Source organism: Epinephelus fuscoguttatus, linkage group LG3 (assembly GCF_011397635.1).
Source record: "Epinephelus fuscoguttatus linkage group LG3, E.fuscoguttatus.final_Chr_v1".
NCBI lineage: Eukaryota > Metazoa > Chordata > Actinopteri > Perciformes > Serranidae > Epinephelus > Epinephelus fuscoguttatus.
The window spans coordinates 10,821,869-10,844,074 of record NC_064754.1 but is presented as its reverse complement, the minus strand read 5'-3'; the positions used below and the strand labels follow the sequence as shown (position 1 = coordinate 10,844,074).

At 41.3% G+C, this 22,206-nt stretch overlaps 1 protein-coding gene across 1 annotated transcript in view; it reads right to left on the bottom strand.

Moving 5' to 3' along the window:
• Positions 1–267: 267 nt before the first annotated feature.
• LOC125886431 (protein Hook homolog 2-like) overlaps positions 268–22,206 on the bottom strand; it is a 44,292-nt gene continuing 22,353 nt past the window's right edge. The window contains exons 2-5 of the mRNA XM_049572638.1: positions 19,589–19,679; positions 1,819–2,165; positions 1,601–1,675; positions 268–399 (exon numbers count right to left, since the gene is read on the bottom strand). Of these exons, the coding sequence (XP_049428595.1) occupies positions 268–399; positions 1,601–1,675; positions 1,819–1,875 (264 nt within the window). The 5' untranslated portion in view covers positions 1,876–2,165; positions 19,589–19,679. The remainder of the gene's footprint in view (positions 400–1,600; positions 1,676–1,818; positions 2,166–19,588; positions 19,680–22,206) is intronic.

Genomic DNA, 22,206 nt, shown 5'->3' with positions numbered 1-22,206 from the left:
GGAGCAGACAATCTGGTGATTATTGACAAGCACATTTAGGTATAAAACAGCTAAAGACAGTAATTTATAATGATAACTATTTTGTTTTTACATCTAGTCCTAAATATAATTCCAGTTCCAGCATTGACCAGCAGGGGGTGATAGCAGCAAAGTGATTTCATAGGGGGAAAAAAAGACCGAAAATAAGCACCTTCTTCCTCTATCTTGCTTTCCATCACACCTGTGAGTGGGTTGTACTCCTCCATTTGTCCCTGCAGATGGAGGCTCCTACCTGGGCTGCAGCTGGGGGGAGAGCACCCTCCTGGCCTGGGTGGACTGCCTCTGCTTGGCCAGGAAAGACTGAGTCGGGCCTGGAGGTCTGGAGTCTTTGCACAAACTGTGCTGCTGCAGAGCTGAGGACTGCAGGAGGCAAAAACAATCTATCAGCTGTTAGTGAAAACACTATAATACTAACATTTAGACATGTTGACCAGCCTAAACTGACACCTGCTATCAGTAATATAATAAGTAGCCCATTACTGACACTGCAATTACTCTCCTATACCAGCACAGCATTAACATGGTGTTTAACACTTGTCTTCGGGCCAAATTAGCTCTGCGTGTAAACAAATAACATTTTTAAACACCTAATAAAATGTCACTGTGGCTTGCTCGTGGGAGGCCAGTGAGGGAAAGCATAAACCTATGTGTACAATTTGCCATCCCCCCACAAGGCTCTTCATATGCAGGTTAAAACAAGATACTTAACAGTTAAAAAGACATCAGTAGCCTACAGGGAAATGGCCATAACACATCAAATCGGGGAGGAAAAAATGCAAAAAATCAACAAAAATCGTGTATTGTGTCATCTATATTGGTATACCCCGACAAATCTTTTTAACTTCCATGCACTTGTGATAAATAGCACTTCAACAGGGGTCATTTAGTCATTTAGTATGTTGTCTTAGGTGTATAATCACCTGAAAATAAGAAACAGCGTGTTTTCGTTTCCATAGCTGTTTCAACCTACATAGGGAGCGGGTTCTCGTCCATGTGGTCTGCCATGTTGCACCGTCATGTTTCTACTGTAGCCCAGAATGGACAAAGCAAACACCGGCTCTAGATGGGGACATTCAGGTTTTCATGTCAGCCACTATAGTTTGCAGCCCCTCTACAATGAGCGGTGTCAGAAAACCAGAGATGTTTCTTTTAACACGAAACTGCTTTATTCAGTGTTTTTGCCAGTTTTAATCACCGGGTCCATTTGTTTTTGTGAGGAAGAGACCTCCACAGATAATGCGACTCCCGGTAAAAACCTCCTGAATGTCTGGATCTTAAGTAATTAGCTGTCAGGGCTAACGGCCTGTCTGCAACAAGCCGAGCAGCATCGGAGAAACACTTAGATGTAACGTCAACGGCCTGCATGAAAAATTCGACTCTCGCTTAAAACCTCCTGAACAATCAACACTGAAGGAATTCTATTTAGGAGAAGTTTCAGCTAGTTGCAACCTACAGTCCTCAGGCAGATGCCATCAAATCCCCCTAAATCCCACACACTGCTCCTTTCACTGAAGTGTTTTAAGGGATACAGTTTTAAGGATACCTTTCCTCATGTACTCACCATGCTTTGCCAGGCTGTGAGGATCAGTTTCTCCTCTTGTTCCTGTCTGGACTTCATATCATCACCCTGAGTGTCCTGTAGCAGTCGCATTTGAAAAGTCATTTTACAAAACCACTTTAACACAATGAAATGAAACGCCCAACACAACAACAACAACAACAACAACAACAAAAAAGTAGTTCAGGGAAGTTGCAGAGTCTGGGTGGACATGAACTCACCTCTGGGGCAGCTGTTGTCATGGTACCAAACGGTCTGGCCTCCTCGTTGCTGGTCATTTTTCAACATGTATCTCAAAACCAACAAATCCAACCCGAATGTAAGCAAAGAAATGTTTGCGTGACTGACCGACTTGTACACCAGCAGCTCCCTGACCTGCCTCTTCTGACTGCAGCTCAGCAGTGTTGCTCTTGGCTGTATTTTGCAGCGGAGGCCCTGGTTTTGTTGTGTGGCAGACAGAACAATATGTAGAGGTGCCGCAGGCTTAAATGCTCTGGCTCCTCGCCACAGTCAAAGATGCCATCCTGCTGACTCCAGCACATTCGCTGTCGGACATTCATTCGTTGGGCTGGGAATTAGTAATCACCATAACACAATGCAATTAGCTCGACAATAGAAAATGACATTAAGTATATTAAGTTGGGTAAGTTAAATTCATATTGGCATAGAAATCATGACCTTTTAAAAGAATAAAAATTCAATCATGGTGTTGACAAGATAATACGAAATAATTCTTTTTTATTCTTTTGTAAGTTGCATCATATCACGCTTTTATGTTACTACAAAAATCCATAAGTTAGTATGCATGTTGGTGTGTCTGTTAAACTGCATCATTACTAGTTTCAGTGACCCAGAAATACTGTATTTCCCCTAATTATCACTTGACCAGCATCAAAGGCCAGCTGTATCAGTTTATCTGGCAACATCATGCAACAGAGAAAATGTCTGGCCACTGGTGGCCAGTTCGCCTACTGGAGCAGTCGATTTCCTGCCTCCCAAAGACAGTTTCTACAAAGGTCAACCCATTCCAGTCTTTGTGCCGGCTTCAGGGGAAATGTGGTTTATGTTTTTGTCATTAAGTGTGAAAACACAAGTGTGGGGGAGGATTTCAAAGAACTGTGTTTGTATGCGTGTTTCTCTGGAACCAGGAGCAGGCAGGCTTACTGAAACTCTAATTTAAAACTGTAGCCTACTCTGCAACTCCTCACAAATGATCTGACCATATTTACCACATGTGTGTCTGTGCATCTCACTTATCTAACAAATTGAGTGCGTTTGCTGCTATGAATCTAAAGTTTGAGGGATTCTGTGGAAAAGAAAATGTCCTCCTGAAACGGAAAAAAGTAAGAGAAACAAACCACAGAAACGACAATGTGGCTGACAAGTTACAGACAAGTTACTTGGAATCTACCCCGTATGGTGCTACGAATGTTTATCCTGTTATGAAAGAGATCACAAGGTCAGGAGAGGCACACAGAGCGACGCAGATTCCTGTTAGCTGGCAGGACCTGAACATCTGTTCATCAAGCTTCCTCTTACTGCCATCGAATGAGTTTCCTAAAGAGTTCTGCTTCATCACCATCAGTTTCCGCACATCAGCTCACCACATGAAGCTTTTCAAGCTGGAGTTTTAGAACAGGCACCAGAAATACTCATAAATATCCTTCAACCAGAGGTGAGTCACACATGTGCAAGCAAGTCCCAAGTCTTACTTTCGAGTCTCAAGCAGGTCCCAAGCTACTGTCAAGAGAATCAAGCAAGTCCCTTCTATAGAGAAGTGCAGGAATGAATTCTAAAATATGAAAATGAAGTTAGCAGTTTTGCACTCCCAGTTTCCTCGTCTTGAAGTCAATCGGTTTATGAATGGCTTTTTGGTGAGAAGCCTGAAACGAAGTCTGTGATTAAACACAAGCTTAAGAGACTTGCACGTTTTGTTCGACAACATAAAATATGTCAGTAAATGCACCACTCAGAAGAATGTCATCGTGCCGAACATAGCTTTACAGCCTGGTTGTATATAGAGCCATCCCTTTTCATGTTAGTGGATGAGACATGGTCCAAATTAAAATCCCAAAGCATATGTCAAATAAATTTTTCCCAAAGATGGTTTCTGTGCTCTATGTTCATCAATCAATCAATCAATCAATTTTATTTATAAAGCCCAATATCACAAATCACAATTTGCCTCACAGGGCTTTACAGCATACGACATCCCTCTGTCCTTAAGACCCTCACAGCGGATAAGGAAAAACTCCCCCAAAAAAAACCTTTAACGGGGGAAAAAAAACGGTAGAAACCTCAGGAAGAGCAACTGAGGAGGGATCCCTCTTCCAGGACGGACAGACGTGCAATAGATGTCGTACAGAACAGATCAACATGATAAATTAACAGTAATCCATATGACACAATGAGACAGAGAGAGAGAGAGAGAGAGAGAGATGCAGGTAATGACAGTATCTTACAACAACATTAATGAAAGTAATAATATTATAGTTATAGTTCTGGTTACTGCGGTACAATATGTTGAAAGTATGTATTAATACCTGGCAGTATACATGTGTGACAATAATCATATGTGTATAATAACAGAAGAAGTATGACTAATGACTAATGATGGCAGCAGCAGCAGGAGGCATCTGGCGGGACCACGGCAGCAGCACAACCACACGTCACGCTGTCCAGGCACCGCTGTGATATGAGTTAATCTGAGAGACAGTGGAGCACAAAGGCTCCGGAGAAGAAGCCGAGTTAGTGACATCCAGAATGGCCGGGTTAGCAAGATGCAGTAATAGGATACGAGAGAGAGAGAGAGAGAGAGAGAAGGAGAAGGAGAGAAGGGGCCCGGTGTATTATAGGGGGGTCCTCTGGCAGACTAGGCCTAAGTCAGCCTAACTAAGGGCTGGTACAGGGCAAGCCTGAGCCAGCCCTAACTATAAGCTTTATCAAAGAGGAAAGTCTTAAGTCTAGTCTTAAATGTGGAGACGGTGTCTGCCTCCCGGACCGTAACAGGAAGATGATTCCACAGGAGAGGAGCCTGATAGCTAAAGGCTCTGGCTCCTGATCTACTTTTGGAGACTTTAGGGACCACGAGTAACCCTGCGTTACTGTTCATTTTTCTGATAAGCTTGGTTTTAGTTGGTTATTTGATGTTATAAAGGGGGACTGAGGTCATAACTGACAGCTGTGTGTGCCAATCAGTGTGCCCACTATCAGTGGTGCTACTCTTGATTGGTCAGACAGGTGTTTGGCGGAAACTCGACACTGCTGGAGATTGCTACTGCGCAGACTAAGGCTCCAGATGACGCCACCTGTGCAAGATGGCAGCGGCCGTATCCGGGATATTTGGGATTTGTCTTTGTAAAGTGGAGGAAGTAGAGACACATCATCCATCTTTATATACAGTCTATAGGTGGCGATGTTAAGTCAAGCAACCGTGATGTCGTTCATCTATAGCCTAGCATAAGCTTTTTACTTCTATTGCTTTCAGGCTTCAAAAATAATTAAAGTGGTGTCCATTTGTAAAGTTTATCTTGCTGGACAAAACTTGTAAGTATCATAAACTTCTGTTTGCCACAGAGCTTATTTTCTGCAATAATCCAAAATCCAACTGAGAAATTCCATCTACTCGTTGATGAGGAAACCTGGGTAAAGCTAACTTTGGCATCTGCCTACAAAAATGTCATCCCTTGATAAGACAAGCAAGACAAGTCATTGCTCTGGTCAAGCAAGTCAGGAGTCAAGTCGAGAAATTTTGATGACCTACAATCTATTAAATTAACTGAAAAGAAAAATTCACGTACCTTTCTTTGTGGGTTTTATAGTGATGGATGAAGTGGGATGTTGGTTGTGTCACTGATTTTGAGCTGCAGACCTTGCTTACCACTGTTTTCTTCTTACTAACGTTATTGACAACATAATTCCTAGTGTAATTATTTTAGTTGCCTCATGGATAGCTGCATCATGTGTTGGCCTCTAATGGTCTGCAGCATCCTAATTGGCTGCCAAGGTAACGCACATTGAGCTGGAAATCCCTCATGTGAATCACTCATCATGTGACAAATAAAAATAAGTTTCAAAAACAAAACTTAACTTTTCAATATATAGAACAATGCAAATATTTAATGGAAAAAATTCACATCCTTTCAAGTCATCCGTCTAAATTCTTAGTCAAGCGTCAAGTCATGAATACCCAGGAAAGGCATGTATTTTATCAGCGTTAGTCAAGCAAGTCCCAAATTTGCAACTCAAGTCTGACTCAAGTCAAGTCATGTGACTTGAATTCCCCACATCTGCCTACAACTAAAGGAAAATTATGATTTATTATAACTTAGGTTTTATTTTTGCAGTTTTGGCCATCATTTTTATTTTTTATGATAACATTATACTCATAATAGAAACTGGCTGCTGAGATGTGAGAAAATGGTGACCTCATTATAACAAAAGGAAATGAAACACAAAAAATGAGACAGGTTGTTAACGCTCCAAAAGTTTAGCCAGATCATTTAAACCACTTTGTTTTGATCAACCTGACAGTGAGTGCACTTGAAATATCAGTAAGTATAGCCTTTCATTACACAGTCAAACTGTGCATACTATAAATCAACTGTAAGTGCAGGAGGTCAAGGTGAAGCAGGAAGTTGGACTTTAAACTGTGGTAGATTATAACACAGTTCAGGTGATAATTTTACAGTTCGTCTTTGAGCTCAAGTAAGGTTTGTTTCATTCATGTCTGATCATCTGACTGTTTGTCATCGGTGACTTTTAAGTGAAGTCACCGTAATCTCAGAAATCAGCTGAGCGAGGACATTGTTATCAAAACCAGTGGGAACAAAAGTATGAAAATATGACAAAACTGTACAAAACTGGAATTTCCCCATAAATTTGACATTTTGCCAGTGTAACATCAAGATAACACTGATGTATGATAGAGAATACAATGTGGTAGGGGCATCCCAGTGCAGAGCACGTATACCATTAAGACTGAGTCCTGAGTGCAGCGGCTGAAGTTCGAGTCTGACCTGGGCCCTTTGCTGAATATCATCCCTTCTCTCTCCCCGACCTTTCTTGTCTGTCTCTGCCACTATTTCAAAAAGGCAGAAATGCTTTAAAACTAAGAATACAGAGCAGTGTTACATTCAAAGACAGTTTGTAAAATATAACAGAATTTCAACACTCTGTAAATATATGCTAAAAAAAAAAAAGAAGCCATACATGTTTTCTCCTCGATGATGTAGGAGTTGGTCACTTGAAAGTGAAATATGTTGTGTTATCAAAAATAAACTGTATAGAAACAAACACTGGATGGCCAAACTAAAAAATAAAAAATCTTTAACAGTCCATAAAAATGGAAAACAACATAAAAATACAAAAAAGGCAAAGAAACAGGAAACAGGAAATGTCTCCTGATGAAAACACCTACATCCACAAAAAAAAACAATCACCTACACACAGTTACGCCACATTCACATACTCACCCATAAAAAAGATCATTAATATGACTGCAACAATATTTATATTGATTTGTTTGTTGAGTGAAATACACACACTGTTAACAAACTCAGCGTGAGGCAAAACGGGATCCAACGTGTTCTTTCAACTGAGTAAACACATATGTGCCTCCACACGGTGTTTATTGTACCAATTCTAACCCTGTACTTTCACATTTGTTTTTGTCTGGTGTGTCTCCATGTGTGTGTGTATGTTTCGGGCACTCCTTGTTTCACACACCCTGCTTCACAGAGAAGTACTCACTGTGCATAAGGACCTGTCTGTCTGGTTCTCGCCGGTTGTGTGTTTGTGTGTGTTTATCAGCCCTGTCTGTTATGAGCTGGTTCTCTCTCTCCGTCACACACACACACACACACACAGTATAGTATCTTTTTGGCTGTCTGTACTGACTTTGTTTAAACAAGACTACTTTATCAGTATTATCTGGCCCAGAAAGACAGAATGAATCAACTGTTTGTTAATGGTCTGTCTGAAATCTTAATGTTATCAAGATGGACGGCAGTAAAGACAGACTTGTTTGTGATGGCCGGTTAAACGTGTGTGGGTGTCTACAATAATCATTGTGTGTAAAGCACACAGTAGATAACAGATTTGCAATGACTTTTTTTTATCTGTATCTAAAGGAAGTTGGACATTTTGGGATTTGGTGTTCATATGATAGGCTAACATGAGCTAGCAAGCTAGCGTAGTATAGCTTAGCTTAGCATAATGGCTGGACACAGGGAAACAGCTAGCAGTTAAAATAATCTGCCAACAAGCACCTAATTAACACATCGTATATTGTTTGTTTACTCTGTTTTAATATAAAAACAACACTGTGGTTTTACAGGTTACCGTAAGTCGTGCTTCCTGGCAGCAACTTCCTAGTATTGTTGTCCCTGTCGTTGCCAGGCAACGAGTGGAGCCTGCATGAAGTCATTGCTTCCATGTAAGTCACCTCATGCATTGAGTAAACTTAAAAGTCACCTTAAAAGTTGTGCAGTGAATTAAAAGTTATTTTTTCTCTGACTCCAGCTGCTGCGAGAGGCAGTAAAACATCTGTATATTTTATAGTTACAGTTTACTAATAAAACTTTCCAAAACCAGCCACAACTCAGCCCTGAGTAGAGTTACAGTCCTCTATTGACCAGTCAACAGACTGCAGTGTTCACAGCTCCACCTTTTAGTACCAGATCTGTGTGCTAGGTACCCCAACAGAGGGGGGGGACCAAAAAAGGGGATGGTACGGAACAGTTCTATTGGTAGGCTACCATCCACAAGTTTTCACAGTGGCAACAGAAAAAAAGCGTACCGAACTGAACTGTACTGTACTGTACTGTACTGTACTGCTCAGTGGAAATAGGGCTAAATAGTCCTGCAATAAATGCTGTTTGTACACTTAGGTTTTTGTCATACCAGTCACCAGGAAAAAATGTTGGCATTTTACGTTTCTGCAAATCAGGAATACGTTACATTTGCATGTTATCACTTAGTAGATACGTTGAAACTTTACATTTTTACATTTCAACAATGCTGTGGTTACCGTGTTAGGTTTAGGCACAAAAAACACTTGTTTAGGGTAAGGAAAAGGTCATGATTTGGCTTAATAAAACCTGGTTTGGGGCACAATCCTGACTGGAGAAGCTGTCGATGTCTTGTTACAAACAGCCACTTTTTGAGGCACAATCCCCGGTGTGAAAAAAGGTGATGTGTCGCTAAAAAACATATTTGGTAGCTAAATGCCACCGGAAACAGTGAGGGGTCGCTAAAAAACAACTGGTTTTGTCATGTGTTGGTTTAACACAGTTGTCTGCAGTGGCCTGCAGCTTGGTAGGCATCTTTTCTCAGTCCGCTCTGTGTCCTGATGCCATTTAGACTTTTTGAGAAGACTGGACTGAGTTGTAGGCTATTTGTAATATATTAGTTGGTTTGTCTTTGTTTTCACTCCTGTCAGTCTATTATTAAGAGGATTGTGTTTTCTGGGTTTTTGGGTTTCTGTACTGTGTTCTTTCCCCTCCTGTGTCCCTATGCTGCCTTTCCCTCATTTGCCCCTCTACACACCTGTCATGCATCAGCCTCATTAGTCCTTCCCAGCTTCAGAGTTTTTCCCAGTCAATCAGCTCCCTGCCCATTCTGTTGCTTAATCACCTGTTTCCCCTTATCTGACCTTCTCTGCCCTTTTTTGTCATCCCCTGGCTTTCAATGTGGTCTTTGTTGGATCCTTTGTTTTGTTCTATGATCATCAGTTTTGCTTTTCTCTGCACTTACCTTGAATAAAAAGTGATTTTCTTCCAGTTCCTGTTGCCTGCAGTCTCCTACATTTAGGTCAACCTGCTCCACAACACATGACATTAAAAGCCTAGGTGTCACAGCATCCACTGTCCCCTCCACCTCCCGATGTCAACGTAAGCTCATATATTTCATCATTTTAGAAACATTGATATAATACGTATGAAACATAGAAATGTAATATATTTATGGTTTGCTGAAACATACAACGCCAACATTTTCCTCTGGAGACTGGTCTGTTTTTTGTATGGATTAAACAAATCTAACAGCTTCATAAATGAGCTTTAAAGGTGCAGATATGGAGATTATTGTTAGCTTTAGACAGTGCAATAATCGTAATGATAACTATTTGTACAGCACAGTTCATACAGCAAGTGCAGCTCAAAGTGCTTTACATAAGACAATGAGAAAAAACACAAAATAAGATTCAAATACATCACATACTCTGACACACACACACACATAAAAAAATAGGAATTAGGTTTGATACCAGTAAATTAAAGAAAAGGTATTAAATGCAAGTCTGAAAAAAAAGGTTTTTAAGATTTTGTTTGAAGCTGTCTACTGAATCAGAGAGTCTAACGTCCTCTGGAAGGCTGTTCCAGAAACGAGTGCCAATGACACTGAATGCAGCACCACCGTACTTTTTAGTCCTCCTCCGGGGCTCATTTAATAGACCAGAGGTGGAGGATCTTAGGGATCTAGAGGGAATGTATTTGACCAACATATGAGATAAACAGTCAGGAGCCAGTCCATGAAGAGATTTAGAAACAAAAAGCTAAATTTTAAAACAAATTCTTAAATGAACGGGAAGCCAATGAAGAGCCTTCTCGACGTTTAGTCTTGGTGAGTAGACGTGCTGCTGCATTTTGGATCATGTGGAGTTTGCAAGGCTGTTTTCAGTCTGCATGCTAAGCTATGAGAACTGTCTCCTGGATCCAGGTTCATATTGAACATGGTATTGATTGACAAACATTTTCTTGTCTTATATCCCTTTTAATTGTCTCCTCAACATGTTGATTACGTGTCTTAGTTACTTACACATATAGGAGACTGCCCAGTTGTTACAACAGCCCAAAGTTCTAAAGCTCCGTTGGTCCAAAACAGGTCCCATTGGACTGAAAGAAAGACATTTCTCTGACAGCCTGTTACTCAAAAAACTAATTCTCATTGCTCTTTAGTCCTGTCTTTGGAAAAGTTACATTTGTACCTTATTTTCTAGCAGATATGTTGGACCTTTACATTTTCAATGCTTTGGTGAAGGTGTGGTTAGGTTTATGCACAAAAACCACTTGGTTATGGTTAGGAAAAGATCATGATTTGACTGAAAACACCCACGTTCTGTGACTCAAACGCTGTTGGGAAACACAAACTAACTGCAGGCAGTGTGTATTTTTGGAGAAACGAGACTTTGAAGCAATAGGCTTTTGTTTTTGGGATAATGGGCTATCGGAGAAATGGGCTTTCATTCCAATGGGGCATTCAGCTAATGGTGCTCCAGAATATTGGGCCGTCTGATGGCATGGTACTAACATCCATATGGTATTTTAAGAGTCTGTGTGCACATAAACAACTATTACCTGGCTCTATATATATAGTGATAATCATATTTAGCCGCAGTGGTTGCCAAATTGGGTTCAACATAAATATCAGGGATCCAGATTAAAAGTAACTATGTTTGACTCCCTAATCATCAGCACAATATAAAGATTTAAGGACTATTCTGTTCATAGCTTTTGCCCTTCACTCTGCTGGCATTAACTCACCGTTATATAATTCTGAACCTAGTTATATTTAACAACAACAGTTTTCTCTTCTCAGATGTGCATCCAAAGGATAATTTTTTAAATCTAATTAAACAGGGTTCATGGTCTAATGTGGAGATATCTTTCTTGGCAGGGGGGTGAGCTGGGGGTGGAGGTGAAGAGTCTTTGATGTGAAAAGGCTTGAAACCCCCCACACACAGTGTGCTCATTGTAGGATCGTTCCTGAGGTTCTGATCTGACAAATAAATGCTGGATCCCCAACAGGTGTCTCTGTTTTCCCTGTGTTACACAGCGAGTCCTCACAGTGTTTACACCTCAGTGCCACGGCGCAGTAGGCATGTTGGCCGCCGTCTGTTTCACTGCCAGCTGCCACCTGCAGCACCGGCCTTGCAGCTTCCTCTGCCCAGCCACACCATTGTTTATGTCTGGGCTGCAGCCCTCAGCAGCGGCCAGCAGCAGCAAAACATGTTTTTCCCTCTGGGATCTGAAAACTGGGCAGACGAGGTCTCAACAGTCAGACTGCAGGTTATTATCTCAGTCAACCTGAGGATGTTATTATATCTGAGGGTAAGGTGGAGCTGATTTAGGATTTTAGGTGCCAGCAGATTTCTGCCGCACTGTGAGCAAGATGGATTTTAAGGATAACTTTGTTTTGACATTTAGATCAGTTCTCATATTAAAGTATCATGTTTGTGTCTTTTCCTGCACACCATCTTCTGCCCCAAAGTGCATATATTACTGCTGACTGTTGTTCTTCTTCTACCACATCTACTCTTAGCCTGACTCCACACCTCTGAATCACCACCCACAACTCTGATTTACCCAGTGATTCAAAATAATGGAAATAAATGGCAGTTCAATCTGATAATCAGGCTAAATTAATTCTTCTTCTTTATATAAATAAATTCCTCTGTGGTACATTTAAAGGACCTTTGACTTCAGAGATTTGAGAGCATTGAATGTATAGCTAACTGGCTTCTGGCTCCAGCTACATATTTACCTTACAGACATGGATTTTGTCTTTTTCAAGAAAGCAAATACGTCTGTTTCCCAAAATGTTGACGTATTTCTTTAAAACACAAATGGTCTTATTTTAATTCTCATCAAAACATTCAGCGAATTCTCGTGCTCCATCCCAGTTGCGAGGACAAAATGTTGGCATTATAAGTTTCTTCAAACCACAAATGCATCATTTGAATGTTCTGTACCAATCAAATAAATGTTTCTAAAGTGACCTTGTGTATAACCTGACTGTCACCCACAGATGAAGGGGATGGTGGATGGTGTGCCAAGCTGCAGACCACTGTTTGAGACCAACAAACAACAAAGCTGGCTATGATTTCGTGACCCATCTCTGTTTTTTCAGCAGGGATAATGGCATGAAAAGCATTTGTTTTTACTGAGACATTGCTGCTTTTCCAGTAGGGACTGTACTCCGAAACTGGGTATTTTAAGCCAAAACATCATCTTTTTCTAACCATTACCACGAGTTTTTTTTGTGACTAAACATAACCACAGTTTGTTGAAACATATCTGCCACAACGTAACGTGCAAATACAACATATCCATGGTTTGAAGAAATGTACAATGCCAACATTTTTTCTGCCGTTTGCCTTGTATGAAAGCATCTGTATTCATTATGTTTCTCCACTCATTTATTGAGGGTTTGCCTTTAATTTTCCTTCCATCTGTCAATGTTACATTCTATATATTATGTCAAATGGTCAGGCCAAGCCCTGTGAGGATGAACATGTTGAGAAATCCAGCAGCTGCAGGGTTACACATCTGCACTGAGAACAGATGGAGAGAGGAGGAGGTGGTGTGGGGTCTGGGACAGCAAACAAGTGTACTTGAGGGCTGAGGGGTGACTAGTTAAGGGCCGACTCCCCGCCCTGACCTCTCCTCCTCCTCCTTCCTTTATTCCTCCTGTCTTGCCTGATTCCATGTCAGCCCTGGGCTCCCTGATGGGTGCTGACAGTAACGGCTGTCCTCTGTCCCCTAACCCATCACCCCCACCCATCCACACCCCTCCCCCTCCACCCCCTTCCTCTTCTTTCCTTCACTATGCCCCTGTGCTCTTGCCCGTGCAGCGCTGACCATGGTGACCTCGCTTTGGAAGTTGCCATCCCGCGGCCCGGCTCAAGGCTTCTTGGGGGGCGAAATGTCTGAGCCTGGCTGTCAAAAGCACATCCGGGACGTGATCCACCACCCATCCATGACTATTACTCTCTGGTGGACAGTTGTGTTTCTCAACGCTACAGGCAAATCACTGCTTGTCTCTGAGAAGGACAAGATGGAGTTTTACTGCTTGTATCAATACCTGTCTTGTGACTCGACTGATGTAAAAGATTTTTGGCATGAGTCAGTTTGACACCTGTGTTAAGACAGCGATGACACAATGTATCACTAGTAAAGTGATAACCACATGTCAGTCACTTTTCTTAAACTAGGGTGTGGCACAGTCAGTGAAACGCATACAAACACGCACACACGCATACACTCCTTTCCACTTCCTGTTGTGCAATTTCATAAACTACCAATGTGAAGGCTGAACTCGTTGAACTGGATGGAGGATGGCAGGTAATCAGCACAGAAGCCGACGTGGAAACAAAAGTGGAGCACAAACAAACACACACTCCACGCTGACATGGGTCAGTAATGATGAAGTAAACTTTAAGAAATAGCAGATGAGAGAGAAGAAAGTGGAGGATGTCATCTTTCGGTAGGGACATGTATTATTCATGCTGTCAGCGGAGACGTTGGTGAAGTCACAGGAGTGTAAGTAATAGCGTGTGTCACATAAATCAGCAGCAATGATGACCTCATTTTTACCACATAACTCCCTCCACCCACACACACTCTTTAGAGAGCTCCAGATGCATGAGGGTTTACACACACTCAACACCTTAGAAACATATGTGCACTTAACGTTTGCCCTCTGGTTTTTTTCTTCCGTATACAATCAGACTAAACAGGTAAAGTTATAATGCAGATATATTATATTAAAGGAACAGTTCACCCCAAATCAAAAAAACATATTTTCCTCTTACCTGTAGTGATATTTATCAATCTATAGAGAGCAGAGTGTGAGAGAAATGGAGCTCAGCTTGTGGTGCTTCAAGTGCATTTAAAAAACTCAACATTAATGTCTCTTTCCAGAAATCATGACCCAGTTACTCTTACACAGACCTTGTTGTGAGCAGTTTCATATAGGAACTATTTCCTTTTTACTGAACTACACCCACCAACGGTATCATTGTGCAGAAGGAAGCAAATCTTCACATGGATAAGAAGATCGTGCTTGTGACAGCGTGAGATGTAAACATTAGTGGTGTCCTCATTGGCTCAGCTGTAATGTTAGCTAGCTCAGTGGTGCCAGGTGAGCTAGCAGTAGATACACAGTTCCCTCTGCAGGGTTATACGGTTGACAGGTGTAGTTTGGTAGAAAGTTTGGCTGTTGAGTTTGTTAGATGTATTCTTTTGGCACTTTAAACACCACGAGTCAAGTGCCATTTACTTCCATTATATTAGAGAGAAGGCAGACATCTCTTTGACCAATATCGCCAATACACAGCAACTCACACCAAAAAATCTAGACTGCTTAAAAGCAGTACAGGAAAGAGAAAAGTTTGTGTTTTTGTTTTTGGGTCGAACACTTAAAAACCGGTCAGTGGTGGAAGAAATATTACTTCCAGTAAACCAATGTACAAATACTCTGTTACAAGGAAGAGTGTGACTGTTTTAGAAATACACTTATTTGGTTTCCTGCAAGAGTTAGATGAGAAGAATAATACTACTCATGTGTCTGTACAGTCAGTATGAAACTACCATAGGCACCCAGTTAGCTTAGCTTAGTATAATGACTGGAAACAGGACTGAACAACAAGCCTGGCTGTTATCAAAGGTTAATAAAATCTGCCTAACAACACCTCTACAGCTCACTGATATCATGTTATATCCTGTTTGTTATTCTGTACAAAAATGGGGAAACGACAACAGGGGCTAAGTTCCAGAGTCTTGGCAATAAGAACAGACTGCACCTGGCCAAGAGAAACTCTCATAAAACCACAACTGGATTGGATAAATAAGGTATGATGTGAGCTTTAGAGGTGCTGGTGGAGTGAGAGGATTTTGTTGTATTTACAAAAAAACAAACAAACAAAAAAAAAACTATTGCTCAGGACAGAAGTATTATCATCCAAACTTACTTTACCACCAAAAGCAAAATGCAGCCAGCAAGAAAAAAACAAATACCCCCATGAATAACATACATATTAACACAATATTATATTGCTGATATAGATGCATTGATGCATAGAGCTGGTGAAGATGCTAGTTTTAATGACTTTAAAGTTGAATCCAGTGGTTGCCACATCACAAGATAAATCTGAGAGGTCAAGAGATGATTAATAGGAAAGAAGAAAAAACAAGGCTCTGCTGCACAAGTCTGTATTTTTTTTTGTTAGAAGATGTCCCTCTTATGTTTTATTGTGAGATACTGGATAATTTTACATCTTTAAACACAAAAAGGGACATCAACAAGACCAAGTTTTTTTCTGTATAGCCTAACTCCCAGAGGAAAATGTTGGCATTGCATGTTCTGAAAATGGTAAATGGACTGCCCTATAGCGCCACACTACGAGTTACATTCACTCATTCACACACACAAATTCACACACTGGTTGCAGGGGCTACTGTACAAGGTGTTACCTGCTACACAACTTTAACACACACAGTGATGGAACAGCCATCGGGAGCAATTTGGGGATCAGTATCTTGTTCAAGGATACTTTGACGTGTGGATATGAGCAAATATCGCAATGCTGACCTTTCCAAGAAGGTAGCTAAAGGAATACAAGAGGGAGACTTTGTTCTCACAGTCCAACAAGTCCGCCAAGTCCGCCTGAGAAGTTCATTTTTTTTTTTGTTTTTTAAGAGTTTTTTTTGGGGCATTTTTAGCCTTTAATGGATAGGACAGACAAGTGTGAAAGGGGGAGAGAGAGGGGGAGTGACATGCAGCAAAGGGCCACAGGCTGGAGTCGAACCTGGGCCGCTGCGGCAACAGCCTTGTACAAGGGGCACCTGCTCTACCATTAACCCACCGACGCCCGAAGTTCATTTTTTATCATTTTCTTTTAAATGAAAGTAGGTTGTCTCTAACCATTTAGCACTCAACACACAATGTACCTGTCAGATGAATACAGCGGTATACAGAGAACAATATTTCACTGTAGCAGAATGGAAGTATAAAGCGACAAAAAATGCTAATATTCAAGTAAAGTACCAGTACTCTAAAATACCTGAGTATAACACTTGGGTAAATGTTCCTAGATACTTTCCATCACTGCACATAGTCACGCACACACAGTTTTGGGATGTTGTTGTCCCAGACCTCATGCAGGTGTTGAATCTGGCAACGAAGCTAAACTCCCGTCCGACTACCACCACACCTGGCTGGAACCGCAGACAACCGCATGGCAATAAACTCTCATTCACACACACACAGGCATGAGTGTACATGGCAACACACACCCACATACCACCACACACTCACTCGAAGCCACTGATCAGAGGATAACCGCGATACAAGTCATTCCCATTGTCAAAACAAAGACCTACAGACAGTGAGGCAGCAAGAAAGACAGACGCTCTCACCCTGCAAATATGAAATTTACTGTAGTGTCCTCCCTCCTTCCCAAGGGAAAAAAAAACCCTAAAGTTGTGAGCCTAATTTTCCCACACCTCACAGTCACACACAAACAAACCTAATCATATAACATTAACAGACGTGTCTGGTTTGCACTGTGGTGAAGGCCTTAAAATACACTCAGCAGCTATTAGACACGTCTCCTTCCATTCAGCTGCACAGAGCAACATGTCGTATGATCACAAATATTTCTCCACTGCTCTTTAAAAAAATGTTTCCAAATCTCTCTACCCATGTTTCAGAGACACGGGGACAGGTTCTCTCTCGAATCCTTGCCTCGGGCCAACCTGAATCCAGGACGGGATGTCAATAATTTCCAAGCCTTTATTTTCCGCCTCCGTTCATGGCAGTTCTTGTCTTGTCTTGCTGCCTGTTGTTTTGCAGCTCAGGAGCCTTGAGAGGTGATCTCATCTGCGCCTCGTTCCTCAACCCCCGCTCCCAAAACAACATTGTATTTATCTGACCAAAATAGCCACCTCAGGCTGGAAAAACCCTAGTCAAGACAAACAGAAATAGGCCGAGAGTTTCCAAGGAAGCCAGTCTGGGCCGGAGGTGATGCTTTTGACTGACAACAGCCGCAGGGCAACAGAACAAGACTCTGCATTTACCTCTGTAAGGTGATGGTTAGAAGCAGATAATAAAAGCTCTTATTATTCTAGAGCTACTGAGAAACAATACAAGTAAAGGGTGGGGGTGAGTGAATTAACGCCAACACCTGTACAGTGTGTTACAAGAGAGAAAAACAGAACAATCTGAGCTTCAGAAAAGTAGTATCTGAGGTAGCGCTGATATGTTTGATTGACACTAATTATACTGATGGTTCATTTGTTATTGTGATGCTCACTGGCAGTTTAGATGATCTGTAACATCAACTGAAGGCTGGTAATCCCAACCATATATTATCATTATCAGTATTTCCAGTATTATGTTGCAGAGGAATTAGGTCAAATCCAGTCAAGACATCTGTGTTTACTTTGTACTGTGGTACTGTCATACACACTACACCCACTATCTTTAGACCTTTGATTGAGTTCACATTCTAGGTGTTGGCCCTAAAAAGACAGGATGGTGAGCAACATGGGTTGACTTGAGTGAAAATTCATTTGAGTACATGCTTTTGCACTTATTCTTGTCTGTTTTTTTTTCTTTTTTTATTCTTTCTTTTTTCTATTGTAAGATTAGATTTCTCCCGTAGCTGGATTATTGTTCTGTAAAAACTATCATATGTGACACCTTCACCTTAAACTGTTTATAGGCTAGATAATTTATCAGAAATCTTTAATAAAGATCACATATATTTATAAATTTCTCAATTTATAAAGAGCCCTGATTGTTTTGAAGAAGAGAATGGAAAATCCGTCCATATTTGAGGCTAATTTGAGACTTTGAGAAGCAGATTGATCCAGGACTGAAAGGGTTAACAGGAAACCTCAAGTTTGTCATTGATTGTGCTGTGGTTTTAAACCTGTGCTTTCATTATTGTCTGTGTTTGCTGAATGGTGATCAGACAACCAGTAAAAACCCTTAGGAAGTCAATGCTCCCACCCAAGAAATAGTCCCCAAATGAATCATAAAAATGGCCACATGCCATTGTTTCTTTTCTGAATTGATTAGGACATAACATATTTGTCACTGAGCTTCACAAAAGTTGGTAGGTGGACTTTGTTACCTTTGAAAAGAACCAGGCTCGCTGTTTCAACCTGTTTCCAGTGTGAAATTCAGAAACACCATCAGCTCTGTCAGCACTGTTACCGTTGTTCAACACTGTTTATGGAGGTAGCACTGTTAGCTGCGAGCCGCGTCTTAGCCACCTCCATATTGAGAACTGTTTCTTTTGTACAGGGAAAACCACATATAGTGACCCTGTCTGTCCATGTCAGATGGATCACTATGCAGATGACTGTTTCAAAATACAGATGTTTCGGGGGACTTTATGTTACCGGGCATTATCAATCCATTGGATGATCGGGCAGCTTCAACCACAGGTGTCTTCACCTCCGTTTCCTGTCTCCATCACTTGCAGACAATAATGTTTTTCTTGAGGAACACCAGGTTTCGCTGCAACAGCTTGTTCGCTTGTTTTTGGCAGTTTGCCAAACGCTTTGAGGAGACTTTATTTTTCAGTTAGAGATAATGACTTTCTTTTTTCCTTCATGATTTCAACATGCACATAGGGTAGCCAGCTGGAAGCAGACGTGTTACCCGCAAGGCAAAGAATCATGGGAGTAAAATATAGACTATATGATAGCGTAAGTGATGTAGCTACCATGATGTCACCCATTGGTTTTATGGAATCCTGTTTTTACAACCCAGTCTCAACTCAGAAGTTGTCGAAATATGGCACTTGGGCTGTGACTTGCGGCATCAGACACTGACGAAAAAAGCCGCCCTTTAACGTCAGCATGGTACGCGGCTGGTCGCTATATTAGTTCAATGGCACTTGGCGGCATCAGGGGGAAACATGGCGGGACAAGAACGAAAGTTAAGATGGTGAAAGTCTAAATAGGGTGAGCGGGAGGGGTGGTGGATGCAAGGTCTGAGTGACAATGTGTTCAAGTTCAGCATTTCGGTCATCACCATCTTGGTTTTTGGACCCAGAAGTGACCATATTTGGACGAGAGGGTGGAGCTGTGAAGGAGGGGGGGGGATCTGACTCACAGACTGTAGCAATGCCTCACACACAGCCTGTAACTGTATTAAGTTAGGCATTTTAACATAGGGGGTCTATGGAGACTGACTCACCTCTCAAGCCAGCCTCAAATGGCTGTTCAGAGAATTGCAGGTTTTTGGACCTCCCGTGTTGGCTTCAATTTTCAGCCCTGAAGGATGGCGCCTGGAATAAAGTTAAAAAAAAAGTAGAATTACAGCACTTTGAAATTGTTTTCTGTAAAATGTCATGTGTGGAAAGATTCAAAATGAGCACTGTAACCAATCTATTTGATTACTGTAAGGAAAACATTTAAACAGCATTTGCAAAGGAAAGATTCTTTCCCAAGCTTACTTATTCATATAAGTGGTTGATCATTGAAACCATGATCGTTATAAGCAGTTTCCACTGTATTTTAAAGTTGATCGATAATCTGATCAGCTGCAGTGTTAGCTTTCTCTCAGTGCTGGTTATTGTTTTGGAATCAGCACACATACTTTCAGTTTGAGCGGCTTTACCAACTCTCTCTAGACACCAGTGAAATAATTTTGGCTATCTGCCCTCAAGTATAGACTTCAGACACACACATGAACAAACAGACACACCACAACATTCACACAGACAGACAAACATTAATCCACGGTCTGACCCTCCTCCGCTCCGCCAAAGGGAGAGGAGGGGTGGGAGAAAAAAAACTGAAGAATTAAAAACACATTCCACTTCCCGTAAGGCCGGGAGAAGGAGCAGTGAGTCACTGGAGCAGTTTGAAACGGGCCCTTTTTAGTTTCAGACGCGACGTCTTTGAACGTCTACACGTGGAGCTTTTAGCCTCCTCAAATGTTGTTGATGGTGCCGCTCTCCTTTCCTCACCCCACCTCCTGCTATTTGTTCATTCGCCACTAAAACAACTCATTCACTGACTCGTCTGACAGTGATCGTCACTCTCATTACTCAGTTCAACTGCAGGTCATATAGGTACCACATGTTCTGGATAAGTCTTTTTTTTATTACTGTTAAGACAGTTTGCCAAATGTTTTTGGTCAGATTATTTAAACATTTAACACACAAATTAAACCACAAAATGACACACATAATCACACATAAAACACACTCCCATCAAGAAAACCACAGATTTAATCACAGCAGAGTGTCTGTAATAGACCTCTATCATGATTTTCCCCCCTCACAGTGATGCCAGGAAAAGTTTTTACTGTAAAGTCAAATTACAAAACATCATTGTGTGAATAAACCCTCCTCGTCTCTCTCTCTTTTCATCTTTTTGCCTCCGCCCGTCAGTCCAGACAGAGGCCCCCCAAAAACAGACTGAAACCCTGAAATGATGTTGGTTTTCCATTTGATTCACAGGCAGCATCTTGAGTCACAGCCATCGGGTCCCGCTCCAATCACACACATGCTGACAGCTTAATTGACTCCACTGAGGAAGAGTCCATGATATCTGTTCTCTATCAACTCCCCTGCTGGCGGGACTGACTCACACACTGAAGTTCAGGTGGACCAGCTAACATTCGAATCTGTTCACACTCAACAGGCGGCCTGATTAATGGCACATAATTTAGACCAGCTGGCTCAAGGCTTCTTGCTGTTGTTGTTAAGTCATCTTCTTGTCCTTTCTTCAACTTCTGATTCTTATCTTGTCTTATCTTAACGTGTCTCAGCCTGAGAGTCAGGTGAAAATTACACACTACACTCTATTATTACCTGAAAGGATAAGACTGGGGTTAGTCTATGGTTAGTCTGTAATTTCTGTATTGTCTACAAATCCAAAGCCAATTTGTTCCTCCTGAAGACATCTTCAAAAACAAGTCACAAATATATTTCCATTTGCATAAAAGGTTCAGTTATATCTTCAAACAGTTGTGTTTTTTGACAAATGTGAATCAAGCAGGGGGAAAAAGTGCATTTTTAGGGACTTTTTCCAGCAGCGGAGTGATACACATTTGGCGCTCCAAACAGCAATGTTGGCAGCAGCGCTGTGCATGTGGGAGATATTCAAAATAAACATGCTAATGAAGGATCGTGTCACACAGTGCAACAGTGTGGCTCCCTGATGTGGTTTTAATAATTTTTTGGACAACGGTGGAGGTCTATGGCTCTGAGAAATAAGCTTTATTAGGGGCTTACTTGGTAGCTTGTATATATGTACGTATATATGTGTGTGTGTGAAGTCTATAATTATTGTTTTGACCACAAATCCAAGACCATTTTTCTCCTGAGGACATCTTAAAAAACAGTTAACACATTTACATTGCCTTTTCATAAAAGCCTCAGAATCAGTCAATTCAATAATTTGTTTATTGAGTTTTCTTTTTAGTAAATGTTAATCAAACGTGAGGAAATAATGCATTTTAAGAAACTATTTTCAGCAGCGGAGTGATACACATTTGACGCTCTTGTGAGTATTTTTGGCAGAAGCACTGTGCATGTGGGAGAAATTCAAAATAAACATGCTAATGAAGCCACATGTCACACAGTGCAACAATGTGGCTCCCTGATGTGGTTTTAATAGTGTTTGGAAAACAATTGAGGTTTACGTCACAGAGAGATGAGCTATATCAGGCTTACTTGTTAGTAGAATCAATGAATTGTTGCCTTTGCTCTTTTTGCGACGTGTGTTGACGATAAGACAAACTTTACCAGTTATCTTTGAAAGGATGGATTTCAGGCCGTGGTTGCTGACCAGTGTGTGTTCTTG